At 43.2% G+C, this 16,388-nt stretch overlaps 1 protein-coding gene across 1 annotated transcript; it reads right to left on the reverse strand.

Annotated features, from left to right (window-relative positions):
* Positions 1-1,168: 1,168 nt before the first annotated feature.
* Positions 1,169-14,486, reverse strand: MRPL42 (mitochondrial ribosomal protein L42). Its single transcript, XM_038388049.2, has 6 exons — positions 14,330-14,486; positions 9,335-9,502; positions 6,415-6,478; positions 5,230-5,314; positions 4,338-4,498; positions 1,169-1,278 (listed from the first exon to the last, which is right to left on the reverse strand). The coding sequence occupies exons 2-6, from the start codon at positions 9,498-9,500 to the stop codon at positions 1,233-1,235; spliced, it is 522 nt and encodes a 173-aa protein (XP_038243977.1). The 5' UTR covers positions 9,501-9,502; positions 14,330-14,486; the 3' UTR covers positions 1,169-1,232.
* Between the last annotated feature and the right edge of the window lie 1,902 nt (positions 14,487-16,388).

Consider the following 16,388-nt stretch of genomic DNA (forward strand, 5'->3'; position numbering starts at 1 on the left):
CTAACACAGGACTGGTGTCTAAAACAATAGTAGGCATAAGAGATCCAAAGAATCTCCTTATATTATTGAGAGGTGGCTGCTGTTGTAGAGCATTTAATATAAAAATACTTGAGCAGATGGTGTGCTCTGTATCAGTTTTTTCCTCTCTGAATTGCACTTAGTACCCATCTAATATCCAGCAACCATGACAGTTTCTTACCTAGGTAGGTCAGGCCTTAAAAGCACTGAGGACAATGATGCAGGAATAGAATCTGTAACGGTTGCTGGAGGCTTCATAGAAAAACAAAAAGCAAACAACCTCAAGTGCCCCAGCCCCATTTTGCTAGACACTATACAGACATTTTAGATGTTGGCCTGGAACTGAGCTTCAGTTACACTGAAGTGTTCAGAAGTAATGTCAAATACAGCAACAAGCATTTATATTTTGCCATACAGCAGAAGTCACTTAAACAGATTCAATGGGGCTGGTTTCAGTCCTCTGCCTCTTCCCATAAAATGGAGTATTTGCCAGGCTTTCAGCCTTCCAGGGTCCAAAAGGCAGCTAAGCTTGCCCTCTGTAGCATTAATCTATTAGCTGAAATTGCCTGTAGTCAAACCCTATTTTCTACTGTCCTGACTACCTACATGAGGCAAACTTCAACTAGGACATGTAGGATATAAACATCAATCTTCTGAACTTTAGAGACTGTACGAAAAAGTGCTTAAGGGCCAAGCCATCCTATGACAGGTTGGAAGGCTCTGGTATAGTCTGACTACCCTGCCATGGCAGACATCCCTTCCTCCACACAGCTACAACCATACAGTCACATGTATCTGACAACCTTACTGAATGTTAGCTATATTTGGGAGCACCAGGCAGTCTGTAAAAATGAATTATACCTTTAAACTAAGCTGGAACTAGAGCTAGCCAGTTTCAGTAAGATAATTTTAGACACTTTAAGATAGTACCTGGAAGCAATTAATTACTTGCAACTAACAGCAGTAGGAGCCTAATATTCTTTTCATCTCAATCTTAAAGGTCATCTATGTTTCACTTATTTAATTTCAGTCTTCTAGGAAGCCTGAGGCATTCAGCTCTATTGCTGGAACTTTCCATCCTGATTTTCTGTTCCTCCCCATACAAGAACTTAGAATAAGGTTTTATTTATGGAAAAAAGACAATGCAGAATTGATCAGTAAAACTTTTATTTCCAGTATAGTTGATGACAGAGCAGACACACAAATTACTGTAATCATCTGTCTTTAGGAGGATTGAGTTTCTTGCGTCTTCTGTGATACCTGGAAGAAAAAAATTGCAGTGATGATGATTTGGTATGTCATCTTGGATTTTCCTGGCAGGATTTGTTTGTAACCAGTAGTCTACAGCCTATGTATTAGAGCTTTAAAAAGATATACAAAAGATTAACACTTTTCTCCTGTTCACAAGGCATTACCTACATAAATAACATTGCCCCATCTACTGCTGCATGAACAAGTACCCAATACAACCAACTTGAAAATTCACAGCTGAATTTTGTATCTACTTTAGTTAGAACCACCACCAAGATTTAAAGCAATTGGCAAATGAAACCTCAGTTTTTCCAAGCTTATTTACTCTAGGCACTTGACAGCATTTTGGATAAAATTCATTTCACTAGATGGTCAGCTTCTCCCTTGCTTAAAAAGGGTCCTCAAACATCAAGGAAAAGTGACCTGCTCCTTCATCAGGATCTCCTCATGACTCCACCAATGACTCCCTCCCACTTTCTAAAAGCTTTAAAAAAAGTATGGCCTAACTGGTATCTTTAAATAGGCAATTTAACTAAAAATTCAAGTGGAGAGTGTCCTTTCAACTAAACACTACACTAGATCAGAAGATACCCAATTTCATATACAAGGAAACAATTTTGTTGCTTATTGTGAAAAGTTTAACTGGAACAAGTTTCTACAAGTTCCTCATCTAGTCCCACATGCTCTTATATAATTGCAATCATTCAGGGAATAATTCAGCTCTTCAGTGCTCTGTTAACTTCAGCTAACTTAAAGTGTTATGAAGCCACTTTAGAAAGGACTCATGACAGACTAAAACAGGCTTTTGCAAAAAAGGAGTACTTGTGGCACCTTAGACTAACAAATTTGAGCATAAGCTTTCGTGAGCTACAGCTCACTTCATCAGATGCATTCAGTGGAAGATACAGTGGGGAGACTTACACACACACACACACACACACACACAATGAAACTGGGTGTTACCATACACACTAAGGAGAGTGATCACTTGATGAGCTATTACCAGCAGGTGGGGGGAGGGGGGGGGAAGAGGAAGAAAACCTTTTGTGGTGATAATCAAGGTGGGCCATTTCCAGCAGTTGACAAGAACATCTGAGGAACGGTGGGGAAACATGGGGAAATTGCACAAAGTAAAACTTTCCCCACTGTTCCTCAGACGTTCTTGTCAACTGCTGGAAATGGCCCACCTTGATTATCACCACAAGTTTTCTTCCTCCCCACCTGCTGGTAATAGCTCATCTTAAGTGATCACTCTCCTTACAGTGTGTATGGTAACACCCATTGTTTGTGTGTGTAAAAAATCTCCCCACTATTTTCCACTAAATGCATCAGATGAAGTGAGCTGTAGCTCACGAAAGCTTATGCTCACAAATGTTAGAGTAGCAGCCGTGTTAGTCTGTATTCGCAAAAAGAAGAGTACTTGTGGCACCTTAGACTAATTTATTAGAGCATAAGCTTTCGTGAGCTACAGCTCACTTCATCGGATGCATTTGGTGGAAAAAACAGAGGAGAGATTTATATACACACACACACACACACACACAGAGAACATGAAACAATGGGTTTATCATACACACTGTAAGGAGAAAGAAAAGGAGTACTTGTGGCACCTTAAATTTGTTAGTCTCTAAGGTGCCACAAGTACTCCTTTTCTTTTTGCGAATACAGACTAACACGGCTGCTACTCTGAAAACTGTAAGGAGAGTGATCACTTAAGATAAGCCATCACCAGCAGCAGGGGGGGGGAAAAAGGAGGAAAACCTTTCATGGTGACAAGCAAGGTAGGCTAATTCCAGCCGTTAACAAGAATATCAGAGGAACGGTGGGGGGTGGGGTGGGGGGGAGAAATACCATGGGGAAATAGTTTTACTTTGTGTAATGACTCATCCATTCCCAGTCTCTATTCAAGCCTAAGTTAATTGTATCCAGTTTGCAAATTCCAATTCAGCAGTCTCTCGTTGGAGAGAAATGTTAGTCTAAGATGCCACAAGTATTTTTTTCTTTGAATACAGATTAACAGCTACTACTCTAAAACAGGCTTTGTTTCCACTGGCACAGCTGAACATTAGTGCTTAAAGTGGAAGTACCTTGATCAGGAGTGCTTCCTCCTCACAAATCTTACCTTTTAAGAGACTGCAAATAGAGCTGACACTGTTTCCCTATCACAGGTCCTTTCAAACAAGGAGCATCCAGTGTTTTTCACAGTAACTTAAGACTAAAAGCAATTAGTACTGGGAAGGATTCTAGAAAGTTATCACTGGAGAAGGTAAGTGTTCAAAAGGGGTAGATAATGCTGAGTACTTTATTTCCTAAGGGCTAAGTCTCTGAAGAGAAAATTTGACCAAAGTGGGAAAACTGAGGTCAGTAACTAAGGTCTTGTCTACACTACGGACATATTAACAAGCTTATCACCACTGCTAATTGGTGTAATTCCACTGTTCAGCATGGTGGAAGCTCTAGTGTAGACGACCACCGGTAAGCACCATGTCAGCTAACACTGCTCAGAGCGGGTCTAATCTACAGAGATACTAGGCAGAAACTCAGGTTTCAGAGTAGCAGCCGTGTTAGTCTGTATTCGCAAAAAGAAAAGGAGTACTTGTGGCACCTTAGAGACTAACACATTTATTAGAGCATAAGCTTTCGTGAGCTACTGAGCTGTAGCTCACGAAAGCTTATGCTCTAATAAATTTGTTAGTCTCTAAGGTGCCACAAGTACTCCTTTTCTTTAGGCAGAAACTGATGTTCTTGGTCAAAGGTACTTTACATAATTAATTGGTTTAAAGTGAGACATTAACGAAGAATGAGAATAATCATCTAATCAAATGAAGAAATCTCCCTTGACATTACAATACTCTTTTTGGGGAGATTCTAAGACAGTATCTCCAGTGAAAATTCCTTAAGGAATTTATCCCTACGCAAGTATTTTACATAACACTTAAATTTAACAGTCTGATGCTAACATTACTAGGTCATACCTAATGAGTTACAGTAGGGGTGAATTTAGCCCATGTTATTTATTCCTCTTTTCAACCCCCACAAAGAACAAATACTTCAGAAAAGACACTTACTGTCCCACAGGGTACCAGCGATGTTTTGTTGTATAAAACATTTTGCTGAGCTCCTCAAATGTAGGACCTTTGCTATTTAGCTCCTTTACTTCCAATCTGGATTTCAGCACTTGATCATATGTTTCTTCTTTGTTATCCACTGGATCTGGTCGAGGTATGGGCTACAAAATCATCAGTAATGAGCACATTACTTTAGTAAATTTTTAGTATTCTTTAACTCAAAGATTTTAAACACTGCTCTGAACTGTTTGCAATCCAATCATTGTAGTATTTTACTAATACATAAGAATTAGAAAGTGAAACTATCTAGTCTGTTTTATCTTATCCAATCTGAATAAGTGCAAAGAATACAAAGGGCACAAATGATGAAAAGAAAATTAATTTCTCAATCTAAGGTTTTAGAGACAGGTTAAGATCCCATAGACTGCCAGATTTGCTTTGATTTAAATCAATCCACTCTGCCTGTCCTACTCTGGTTACAATCTTTCCCAGAATTCCATCTCCCATGCCTACATGGGAATCTATTTGCATCTCCTGCAGGTGAATCTCTCCTGTGGAACTACAGCACAGAGACATGAACTGACTGGTCTAAGACCACACAGGAATGAGTGGCAGTCAGGAGGAGAACCCAGATCTGTTCTATTCAGATTCATATACTGCACCCATCTTCATGGTATATTTTCCCTGCTCCCACTAACAGTCTCAACTACCTCTAGATCGTAGCCAAATTCATTATAAAATTATATCACAACATTCTGGCTGTTACAAAGTGTATGGGTACACTGGATAAGAGCTAAAAAAAGGGATAGCTCAAAAGAACGTTATTGGCCAAATTAAAGATTGTCTGTGCTTTCAAGCAAACAGGAAACATAGTTGTGCAATCTGTATATACCTTTGTGTGCTCATATGGAATTTCAACTGAAGGATGGTAGCAGACAATTGTCCTTCCATCTGATGTCATGGAAAGTTCCACTTTACTATAAAAGATGAAAAAATTATATAGATCAGTGTATCCCCGTATTCCTATAAAGTCCACCCTCTTGCTCAGGTGAGAGCACTCTGGAAGAGACATGAGTCAGATTGGCTGACCAAGAAACCGGTGGAAAGGCTAGGGTATTCTGTGCACAAGTTGTCTGCTGTCTGAAGTTCGAAAATCTCGAAAATCTTACTATGTGGTTTAGCAGCTTAAGAACCACAGACTTTCAATGAGACTTAGACTCCTGAGGCCCTTAGACATCTTTGAAAATTGTACCCAGTACCAAGGTTAAGTACATAAGATTTCCAGATAGTTTCCTCAGAGTATTTTGCATAGTTTGGTTTTTTGAAAATATTTGAAAACTACGCTTAATGTCTACAAGATACCTAGAAACGCAAAAGACCATGACAACTAACCCCTCTCAATAAATTTCAGGGCCAATGCCCTACAGAAGCGTCCAGCACCTCTAATCCACTGGGCAGGAAAGGGAGCTGGGATTTCTACCAAGTGCTAGGCCCTACCGGTCAGCTTCTACCTAGTAAACATGATAAATGTGAAGCTCCACCAAACTCATTCTGCTGGAAGAGATGAGGCTTATCTCATCTTCCCTGGAGAGCCTGTTAGCGTCTGAGGTGAGAGGGTCTACACTATTCTACCCTCCCTTCTCCACCTTTTTTAGATTTTTACTCAGTAAAGAACTCCAGTAACAGATTATGTTGCTACTCAACTTTCCCAAGCAGCTGCATGAAAGTGCCATGATTTTTGTCTAAGTACTGAAAAGCAGCCATGCTCTTTAATTTCACCGGGCTTCTTGATAAACCTATGAGTATCAGCAGAGGCACGACAGCTCTTTGTCTATAGATTCAGGAAGACAACACTGCATTGATTTTTCACTTGATTCACATTTGGAACATTAGTTTTACAAGCCTTATGTCTAGGAACAAGGCTCTTCTTCAGAAAATGGCTAGATCAATCCAAAACTTGCAAAAGGAATAATTGGCATAAAGAAAACAGCAGGTAGGGCAATTACTCCAATATGTATCCCTGAAGCTATGGGTCAAATCAAGTCCACAGTGGGTCAAAATAGATTTAAGTGTGTACCAGTTATAATCTTCTGGAAGGACTGAATATGTAGACTTATGGCGAGCACAATGCACTGCTCCATCTGCAAAGATGAGAAAAAATACCAATGAGAACAAATGAAGCTACAGCAGAAATAACTTTACACCTGCATTCTGTTATCTCAAACATGAGTGAGCTCAACCAGAAATGCACGTTTAGTTTAAGTTTAACCAATCCATTTAGAAAGTGTCTGGAATATTATGCCAATATTTCAATCCTATTAGAATATATATTTCTAAAACTGCAACTGGCCCAGTATCTGGGTGCTATCCCAGTGTTATCCAGGTACTATTTCTAAGAAGCTGCAAAAAAACCCATACCATACCGGACAAGCACACTACTCCTAAAGTAAGTTTTACACAATGAAAGAAAAGGAGTACCGGTGGCACCTTAGAGACTAACAAATTTATTAGAGCATAAGCTTTCGTGAGCTACAGCTCACTTCATCGGATGAAGTGAGCTGTAGCTCACGAAAGCTTATGCTCTAATAAATTTGTTAGTCTCTAAGGTGCCACCGGTACTCCTTTTCTTTTTGCAAATACAGACTAACCCGGCTGCTACTCTGAAACCTTACACAATGAAATAACATTGCTATACTAGAAGGTTGCATTACTTTGTTGCTTCTGTAGGCCAAACTTGCACTCAATTACAGAAAGTCCCATCTTAAGCCACTTCCTGTTGTGAGCGTGTGTATGGGAACTATGACGGGAACCATGAGGGAGGCAGGAATAGGGACTGGGGAGATGGGGGTTACATTCCCCAGCCCCTGCTCACAGAGCTGCCTTGCCCTTTACCCTCTAGTTACTCAGCCTATGCCTCCATTGTCTTCTCACCTGATCCCAGAGGTTGACCCCTTGCTGGGAATCGGTTCCCCCAAACACAGGGCCTGCCTTTCTCCTTCCAGGCAATTTTTGCAGAGGTGGAGCTGAAACCCTAGGGTTTGTTATAGACAGTCTCTCCCCTGCCCCCACACTTCTGGGCCCTGATTTGTCCATCTCTGCTTCCCCCATTCCTGGTCCCTGCTTCTTCACCACTACAACTCCCAACCCCCTGCCTCTCAACCCCCAGGTCCCTGCTCTCCCCTGCCAACCCAATACCTGCTGCTTTCTCCAACCCAACTCCTCCCTGCTCCATGTCTGTTTCTCCCCGACACCCAAAACTCCTTCCTCTAAAACCCTTACTTTTCTTATACTCAAGGCTAGACCATCTCCCCATGCAAGTTAAGATACTGCCTCTGATATGCCACAGCAGGAGGCACCGCAGAGATCCCTCTGCCTGCAGTACTAGGCAGTCTGATTTTCCTGTAAAGCTGGCTGTCCTAGTTTTCAGATTTTCACCAAAATCAATACAATTCTGCCCACTGATGCCTAGAACATTCCCTGAAATGTTAGAATTGATCAGATGCAGTGTTCAAAAACTATCACATTACATACAGACAAATAGAAATGCCAGGAAGTTATGTAAAACCTTGCTTTGCCAGGCTAATAGATACATAGAATGAGGAAATTATGAATACAAAGACTTATCCATGACATCCAATTCCAAAAATGCTTTCATGTTTCATGGAATTGCAGCATCTTCACTTTTCCCCAAAACTGTATGGGGTTTTAGCTCAACAGTAATTCATGAGCTCATGCATCGTTTCTGGGTTCTGGCCAGATCAGAGTAGTAAAGTAAATTTTACAGCTATCTTATGATGTACTCTTCCACTGGTGTGGGTTGGGTTTTTTTAAAAAATACTTGTTTCAGTGCATCTCCACTTTGAGGATGATTTTATCAAGTAGCACGTGTAGTAGTAACCTGAACTGAGTTTTTTTTTTTTTTTAAAACTGATATTTTTCAGGGATTTGTTAGGATGATATGCTTATCTATGTAAAAAAATTAGGCTCAAGAACTCCAAACTCATTACTGATATCTGAAAGGGATCACAAAAATAACTAGTCTGGGTACAGTTCTTCTAATGTTCCATTATTTTACTATTTACTACAAATGTGGATATTGTTAAATACTCCATTGCTTATGGCAGATACAACACAAGTGTCTTACGTTCCACATATTTCACAAGAACAGGCACAGAAACCTAAAGCTAGGCCTAGTCTACAACAAGTTTTACTGGCAAAACTCTACATTTGTTGGCACTGCCTGGTGTTCATTCACACTTAAGCTTCAGTGTGGTGAGAGATATTACCGCTACACTTCAAGCTCTGAATTACATTCACAGGAAACAATAAGGAGTTTTGGAAGCGGAAAACCCAGAATCAGTAAAACTGACAATGTTTTTCTTCCAACTTTTGCTGTCACATTTTAGAAGAAGCGACATAGCTCATCTTTGATTTTATATCAAGATGGAGATACAAATACGGTGATCTTGGCACTGCCTACAACTCCAGATTCCCAGCACGTTTTCTTCCACATATTGCTACCCTCAAATAACACCTCCCCAAAAACCATTCTGAAATATTGCAAAATCAGGCAACATTACATATTATTGTTCCTTGTCCGCTTATGTCAAGGAATTACATTTTCTTAGACTCTCAGCATTATTTTTTTCAGTTCAAGAGAAGGTAAACGTGAGCCTGAGAAATCAAGTTTTCAAATCTCAGATTCCTCCTAATGTTAAAATGCTCTTTAAAGCTTGGTTAATGGAGCTAGTCTATTTTAAAGTTCAACACTGGAAACTTCAAGGGCAGCCAAGTTGAAACATGACTTATTAACACAGCACACAACTCCATAAATATCAAACTTTAAGCAGGTGAAATATAAAAGATCACTTCCCTGCCTGTGTTACTGTAAATTTTGCTCAGAAGTAAGTATCAATGCAAGAAGAGTCTTTGGGGAAAAAACAAAAACCAGAAAATTTCTAAACATAGGATTTTTATAAATCAGCACTATTTCTTACTCTGTACTGAGGCCTGCCTACTGAATGTTGCTAAATGCATCCACATGGTTCTGGACCACACAGCTCTTCTCAATACTGCTGCCATGCTCACAGGAGACAGAAATATTCTGGACATAAATGGTATCCTTTTTACTGCAGAGCACACTTCTGAAGGAGCAGGTTTCATCACTGTTCAGGAGACAAAAGGGATGACGATTAGTTTATTAATAAAAGATTCAAGATCTATGAAAAATATGACTTGCACAGCACCTTAAATATTGTTCAAGTGCTGGAAATATTTGTAATGAATTAAGAATTAGTACTCCTGAGGGAATTCTGTGCACATTATAAAATTCTGCAAAATAACACAATATAATCGCACCACTTTCAATTATTTGCTTACCAGCATTTTGAAATTAATTACCAAAATAATTGAAAATGGTGCGATTATATTGTTATTTTGACAAATAAAACTGTGCAGACCTTTAAAATTTTTAGGCACAGAATTTTAAATTTTTGGTGTAGAATTCCCTCGAGTACATTGTGCCACACAGAACCAAGCTGGATGTGGCCAGCTCAGTGGGGGATCCAGGTGTGTGCACGCGCGTATATGGGGGGGAGAGATCAGGATGCATAGAGGCTTGTTGGGGGGTTCTGGGTGCAGGGGGAATGGGGCTCAGGGCTCAGCCAGGGGGGAGGTGTGGGGGCTCAGGTGGTTTGGGTGCTGGGGGAGTGGGGCTTGGTGGGGTAGGGGTCAGGGTACAGCTGGTTGGAGTTCAGTGGGGCTCCCAATGCAGAGAGTGAGGCTCGGGGGGTGAGCGGGGTGCAGGGATTCTGGCTGCAGAGAGGTCTGGTGCCAGAGGCTTCTGATTCAGGAGGTCAGGCTCAGTGGGGTGGCTTGGTGGGAGGGTTCTGGGTGCAGGGGGGGAATGAGGCTCAACAGGGAGGGGGTTGGAGGTGCAGGGGGGGGAAGAATCAGGCAGACAGGGGAACTGAGGAGCAATGGGGCCGGGAAGGGATCACTGTATGCAATGCTGCTCCCCCCATCTGCCCAACCTCCCTGCACCTAACCCCTCCCTGCCAAGCCTCACCACCTCACTGATCCTGACCCCCGCTTCATGCAGACCTCCCCGCAACAGTGTAGAGCTTCCTGCAGTTGGGGGGAGATTTCTGGTGGTTGATTTCACCCAGCCCTGGCTGCTCCCTGCAGAGGAGGGGAAGAGAGATTTATCTGCACTGCCAAGGAGGGGTGAGTGAGCACTGGTGCACTAACACCAGAAGCTTTGCAGGAGGAGCCGCCTATGGTGAGTGTTCTACCCACTGTGCTAGAAGTTATACGGTGGATACCACCACCTCCTAAGCCAGATTTTGAATGGGACCCACTCTAGTAAGCAGCCTCTAAACACACCTACCAGATCAGGCCCAGCACTTGACTTATGTGGACAAATTTTTATCTTCCCTTCATGAACTGCCCTGCAGCTTAAGCAGGAGATAGGCGTCTGGATGCTTAGAGTAAGGAAGCACTGCACATGCTCAAAGGCAGGAAGTTAGATGACTTGGGAACTTTTATCCTGGAAATGTAGGCACTGAGTAAGTTTAGGCACCTACAAGGTTCATTGGAAGTTTTAGCAACATAAAACTTGGACTTGGGCTTTTAAGTATCTCTGTGAATCTAGGCTTCAGTCTCTCTAATGTGGTTATAATATACAGTATATGGGCCTGGCTTCTTCAGATCTTGGTAAGATCAGCATCCTGTTCAGAACACTTCAGAATTAGTGTTGTCAGCAAAACCACCCCCACAGCAGACATGTATAGCATCTGGCACTGCTGTCAAACAGATATATTTAAAACATTTCCCCTTAAGTCCTAATAGCTATGCCAATCAGGTGTGTAAAGAGGCAATGACTTGCCAGGTAGCTTGCCTATAATGAAAGACATCCTATGCAACTTCATGAGAAACAAATGCAGAGTATGTCTAGTAACTGCCACACCCCATTTCTGGATCAGGACATCTGCTCTGCACTTTTCAAATGTGCTAAGACATAACATCACAATGTGTAGTGAGCTGAAAATATTTTTGTTGTAGCCTATGCAGACTGTGTTCTTGCATGTTTGTGGGTATCGCACTAAGGACTCATTAATATTACCATCATAATGTAAGAAAGATGTAAGATAATGCTGTGTTTGTAAGTTAAATCTTCCTGGGAGCACATAGTTAATAAAGATAAGGTTTACATCATGTGTGGGCTGAGAACCAAAAGGAATCTTTACAGTTTAAAGCATTAAACTGTAGATGAATTGGTTAATTCTTCTGGGACAAGAGTGCCATCACTTCGTGTGCATTGCTTATACAGGGGAGTGCCAACAACCTCTGCATGCCTGGCAGGATCTACCATGATACTGCCAGGCCTTCATTGTCCTGAACAGCCCATAGCGCAGAGAAGGAGCACAGTCACTTTAAATTAACTTTGAACCATGTAGTGAAACTTTTTGTCAGCACAAAACAGATACCTGTGAAATACTGTAAAGGCTTTTTACAAAGAGCTGTACTCAGAAAAATTAAGCTCCATCGTTTCCCTCCTTCTCTTTGGACTTCAAATAAAAAACAAAACTAATTTACACTGGAACTATAAAAGCCTTTAGAAATGGTCAAGACCGATCAAAGGATGGATGATTAATATATCGTGTTTTGGGTAAAGACTCCTGTAATCTTCTAGATTGCTCTGTCATCAAAATTAAGGTGACTTTACTTATGAACAAGAGCATCCATACAGTGATTTAAAGAGCTGTAATCGATGTGCATTAACTTCACACCTCTATTGTGTCCATATAGACAAGCCCTTAGTAAGGGAAGGGAATTTGAGGGAGGAAGAGCCACTATTAATTCCTTTACATTAAAATGCTTTAACTGGTTTTCCATAGGTTTCAGAGTAGCACCCGTGTTAGTCTCTAAGGTGCCACAAGTACTCCTTTTCTTTTTGCGAATACAGACTAACAAATTTATTAGAGCATAAGCTTTCGTGAGCTACCGATGAAGTGAGTTGTAGCTCACGAAAGCTTATGCTCTAATAAATGTTAGTCTCTAAGGTGCCACAAGTACTCCTTTTCTTTCTGGTTTTCCATGACTCCCATACAAATGGGGGGCGGGGGGGATGCTGCAGACAATCAGATGCAAATGCTTCTGATGCAGTATTAACCACACAATCAGCATGAGAGTTGCAAAGCCATGAACAATAATGGTGCATCTAATATATGAGTCAGCATTATAGTCTGTCCCATATGCTAAGACAGTGTGTGTTTTTACCATGGAGTAACTAACGTGTATTCGCTATCCCACTGTAAAAACATAATGGACACAAGGCACTTCAGTTTCACCAAAAGACAAACTAGTTAAGGTCAGCACTAGGACTCCATCCAACCAATATAAAGGATTACGGTCCCCTTGCAGTCTTTTTTCCTCAAGACTAAACATGCCCAGTTTTTTTAGCCTTTCCTCAGAGGTCAAGTTTTCTAAACGTTTTATCATTTTTGTTTCTCTCCTCTGGGCTCTCTCCAATTTATCCACATCTTTCCTGAAGTATGGCGCCCAGAAGCGGACACAATACTCCAGCTGGGGTCTCATCAGGGCTGAGTAGAGTGGGACAATTATCTCCTGCATCTTATATAAGACACCCTTGTTAATACACCACAAAAAGTTATTAACCTTTTTCCACAAAGGCATCACCTTGTTGATGCATATTCAATTCCTGATCCACTATAATCCCCACATCCTCTTCAGCAGTACTACAATTTAACCGGTTATTCCTCAGTTTGTAGCTGTGCATTTGAGGTTTCCTTCCTAAATGCAGTACTTTGTACTTATCTCTATTGAATTTCATCTGCTTGATTTTAGACTAATTCTGTAATTTGCCAAGCTCACTTTGAATTCTAATCCTGTCCACCAAAACGCTCATCACTCCTGCCCAGCTTGGCATCATCCACAAATTGTATGAGCACACTCTCCACTTCCTTCTCCATTTCATTAAATGAAAACATTGACTAGTACAGGACCCAGAACTGAGCGCTGCAGGACTCCATTAGATATGCCCATGTACTCTGACAATGAACCATTCATAGCAACTCTGAGTATGATCTTTCAACCACCTGTGCACCCACCTTACACTAGTTTCAGAGTAGCAGCCGTGTTAGTCTGTATTCTCAAAAAGAAAAGGAGTACTTGTGGCACCTTAGAGACTAACAAATTTATTAGAGCATAAGCTTTCGTGAGCTACAGCTCACTTCATTTCGGTCACCTTACACTAGTTTCACGCAGGCCGCTAACAAGTTGTTAGTTTGCTTATGAGACGATCGTATGGGGACGCTCGAAAGCCTTAATGCAATGAACTCATCAGGTCTAATGCTTCACCCGGACAAAGGTGGTGATTCGGTTGGTTGGCATGATTTGCTCTTGACAAATCCCTGCTGGCTACTCCTTCGAAGCCCGTTATCCCCTAAGGGCGCCTTACGCACGCAGTGTTCCGGAGTCGGTCGGCCCCCCGGAAGCCCGAGGATCCGGAGAGCGCCCCAGAGACCCAACAAACGCGTTCGGAACCGGAAGCCACAAAACAGCCACCAGAACAGTTGTTTGACCCTCCGGGGCTCCCAGACCGCGCCTCAGACCCTGCCCCTCCCTCGCCTCCCCCTTCCAGCCCCGTGAACGGCAGGGACCAGGCTGGAAGAGCAACAGAGACGACAGCAGACGTTACTGCGCATGCTCAGCTCGCAGGCTGATTAGCCGCCGAACAACAATTCGGTTTGGCGGCAGGAGCAGATTGTGACGTTACGTCTCTGGCCGCTCACGCGCTGTTCAGGCTCCCGCCACAGCCCATCATCGCCTTCCATCCCTCTGCACCCCCTTCCCCCCAACCCGTGAGCCACGGCCCCGCCGAGCCCGCCGGTCACACAGCGCCGCTGGAGCGCAGAGCCAGGCCGCGCCCGGCCGGTTGGGAACGGCAGCGCTGGGGGAGCAGCGGTTACCTGGCCCAGCCCGGAGAGCGGCGCCATCATCTTGCTCTGCGGGGCTCTACAGATGCGACGGAGAGACGGTCAGTCAGTACGTTCTGGCCCGAGGCCTTATTCACGATGACCGGACGCGGCGCGACGCACATTTCCGGTGACGTAGACTCACCCGCAAAGCACGCTGGGAAATGTAGTCCGAAGCCGTGTATAGGCAAAATACAAACAGCCAGCGTCCCAGCCTCCCTCCCGCGGGGTGTTCTGCCCGGCCCAGACCTACCCGTCACTCCCACCCGCCCCCACCCAGGGGGGCCAGGCCCAACCCCCCCCCTCAGGTGCCACCAGTGGGTGTGCCAAGTCCAACCCTGCCCACCATCAGCTGGGGGTGCCAGGCCCAACCTCACCCCTAGGGGTGTCACGGGTGCCAGGCCCAGCCCCTGCCCCTGCCCTGCCATAGGGTGCCAGGCCCAGCAGCTCTGTCCCACCACCAGCTAGGCATGCCTGCCCGCCACCAGCCAGGGGTGCCAGGCCCAGCCCCACCTCTCTCTCCCTCCAGCCACCAATCAAGGGTGCCAGGCCCAGCCCCCGTCCTGCCTGCCACCAGCCGGGGTGCCAGGCCCAGCACTGCCTCTGCCACCAACTAGGGATGCCAGGCCCTAGTATCCCCCCAGTCCTAGTTGTGTTGGGCCCAGCAGTGCCCAGCCGCATGACCATTAGCTGAAGTGCAAGGTCATCTCTGTAATGTTACCTCGAAAGTTGTTCTCTTCAGTCTTTATTCAGATAATGCTTCCATTAATCTTCAGTGGTAGTCTTGCCTGAAATAAGGGTTGCAGGATTGGGCCCAGGTTATCTTCATAGGTCACTGATAAATACCCAGCATTAATTCTAGGCAGTTTACAGGCAGTGGCTTGTTTAATTTTTGGCTCCTTAAATGCTTCATGCTTAGATTCTTGTTTACTGGCTTTTGTTTCTCTCCTAATCGTCCCTATATTTGGACTAATATTTAACAGCTACTTTATTAGATGGAAACAGGAATTTCCACAGAGGAGATCAGACAAGTGGTCCATTTAGGCAAGTTGCTAAATGGAGATGTTTCAGTAAAAGCATAAAATCCTGACAATGTATAATGACATATTAACATGTCCATGGGGAATTTTCTTCCTAAGCATTTAGTAATAATTCAGTGATAGCTAGAAAATAAAGTATATTGATACAATAATTTGATGTTATGTTTCTAATTGATAATTATTACTGATTTCATAAACTTATGGCTTGGCAGCAGCTTTCTGCATTAAATTGCATAGAAGTTGAGGGCTTCAGTCTATCAGCTTGCTGAACTGGGAGAATAATTGTAACCTTATTTTGTAGTAATGGTACAGGATCTTTCAGAATGGAGTGGCTTCTGGAGCAAGAGCCAGTTCCATTGTAACTGCTTGGGAGGGGGAACGAAGGCATTTTTATTTCTGTTGACTTATAAAATTGAATTAGTTACATTTCAGATGCTTGAAGTATAGCGATTCAGTTGCTGTGGAGATGCAGTATTGATTTGGCATTTGAGTCCCAGCACAATTCAAGTGTGTCTTTATAGTCCCAGTAACAATGATAAAACTACAAAAATGAAGGAGACAGATCAATGTCATACATTACTGGTATGCCATTGAAACATCCCTGTCCTTCAAGGTCACTTCAGCCAGTTCTTAACTCCTTCAGTGGGGTCGTTTCCCATTTTGGAAATACTGAGATATTCTCCTATTAAAAGTCTGTAGGGCAGCAGTTCTCAACCTGCGGCCCAGTTAGCACACAGCTGCAGCCCAGCTATGTGCTAAAGGCCACCGGGCTCGCGCAGTGGGGTCTGGGTTCCTGGCTGTCCAGTTGTCTGGGGCGGCCAGCCAGCACGGTCAGCGGTCCGGGACACCTGACTAGCCTGGCGTAGGCAGGGGTCTGGGCTGGCCAGCAGGGAATATGTGGCCCACAATGATAAATATGTTGAGAACCACTGCTCTAGGGCCTTCGAGACATCTTCACACCATTTGATCTTGTTTACCTTTGATCCTAGGTGTCATCTTTTTTCAGTGCAGTC

This window comes from Dermochelys coriacea, chromosome 1 (assembly GCF_009764565.3).
Source record: "Dermochelys coriacea isolate rDerCor1 chromosome 1, rDerCor1.pri.v4, whole genome shotgun sequence".
Taxonomy (NCBI): domain Eukaryota; kingdom Metazoa; phylum Chordata; order Testudines; family Dermochelyidae; genus Dermochelys; species Dermochelys coriacea.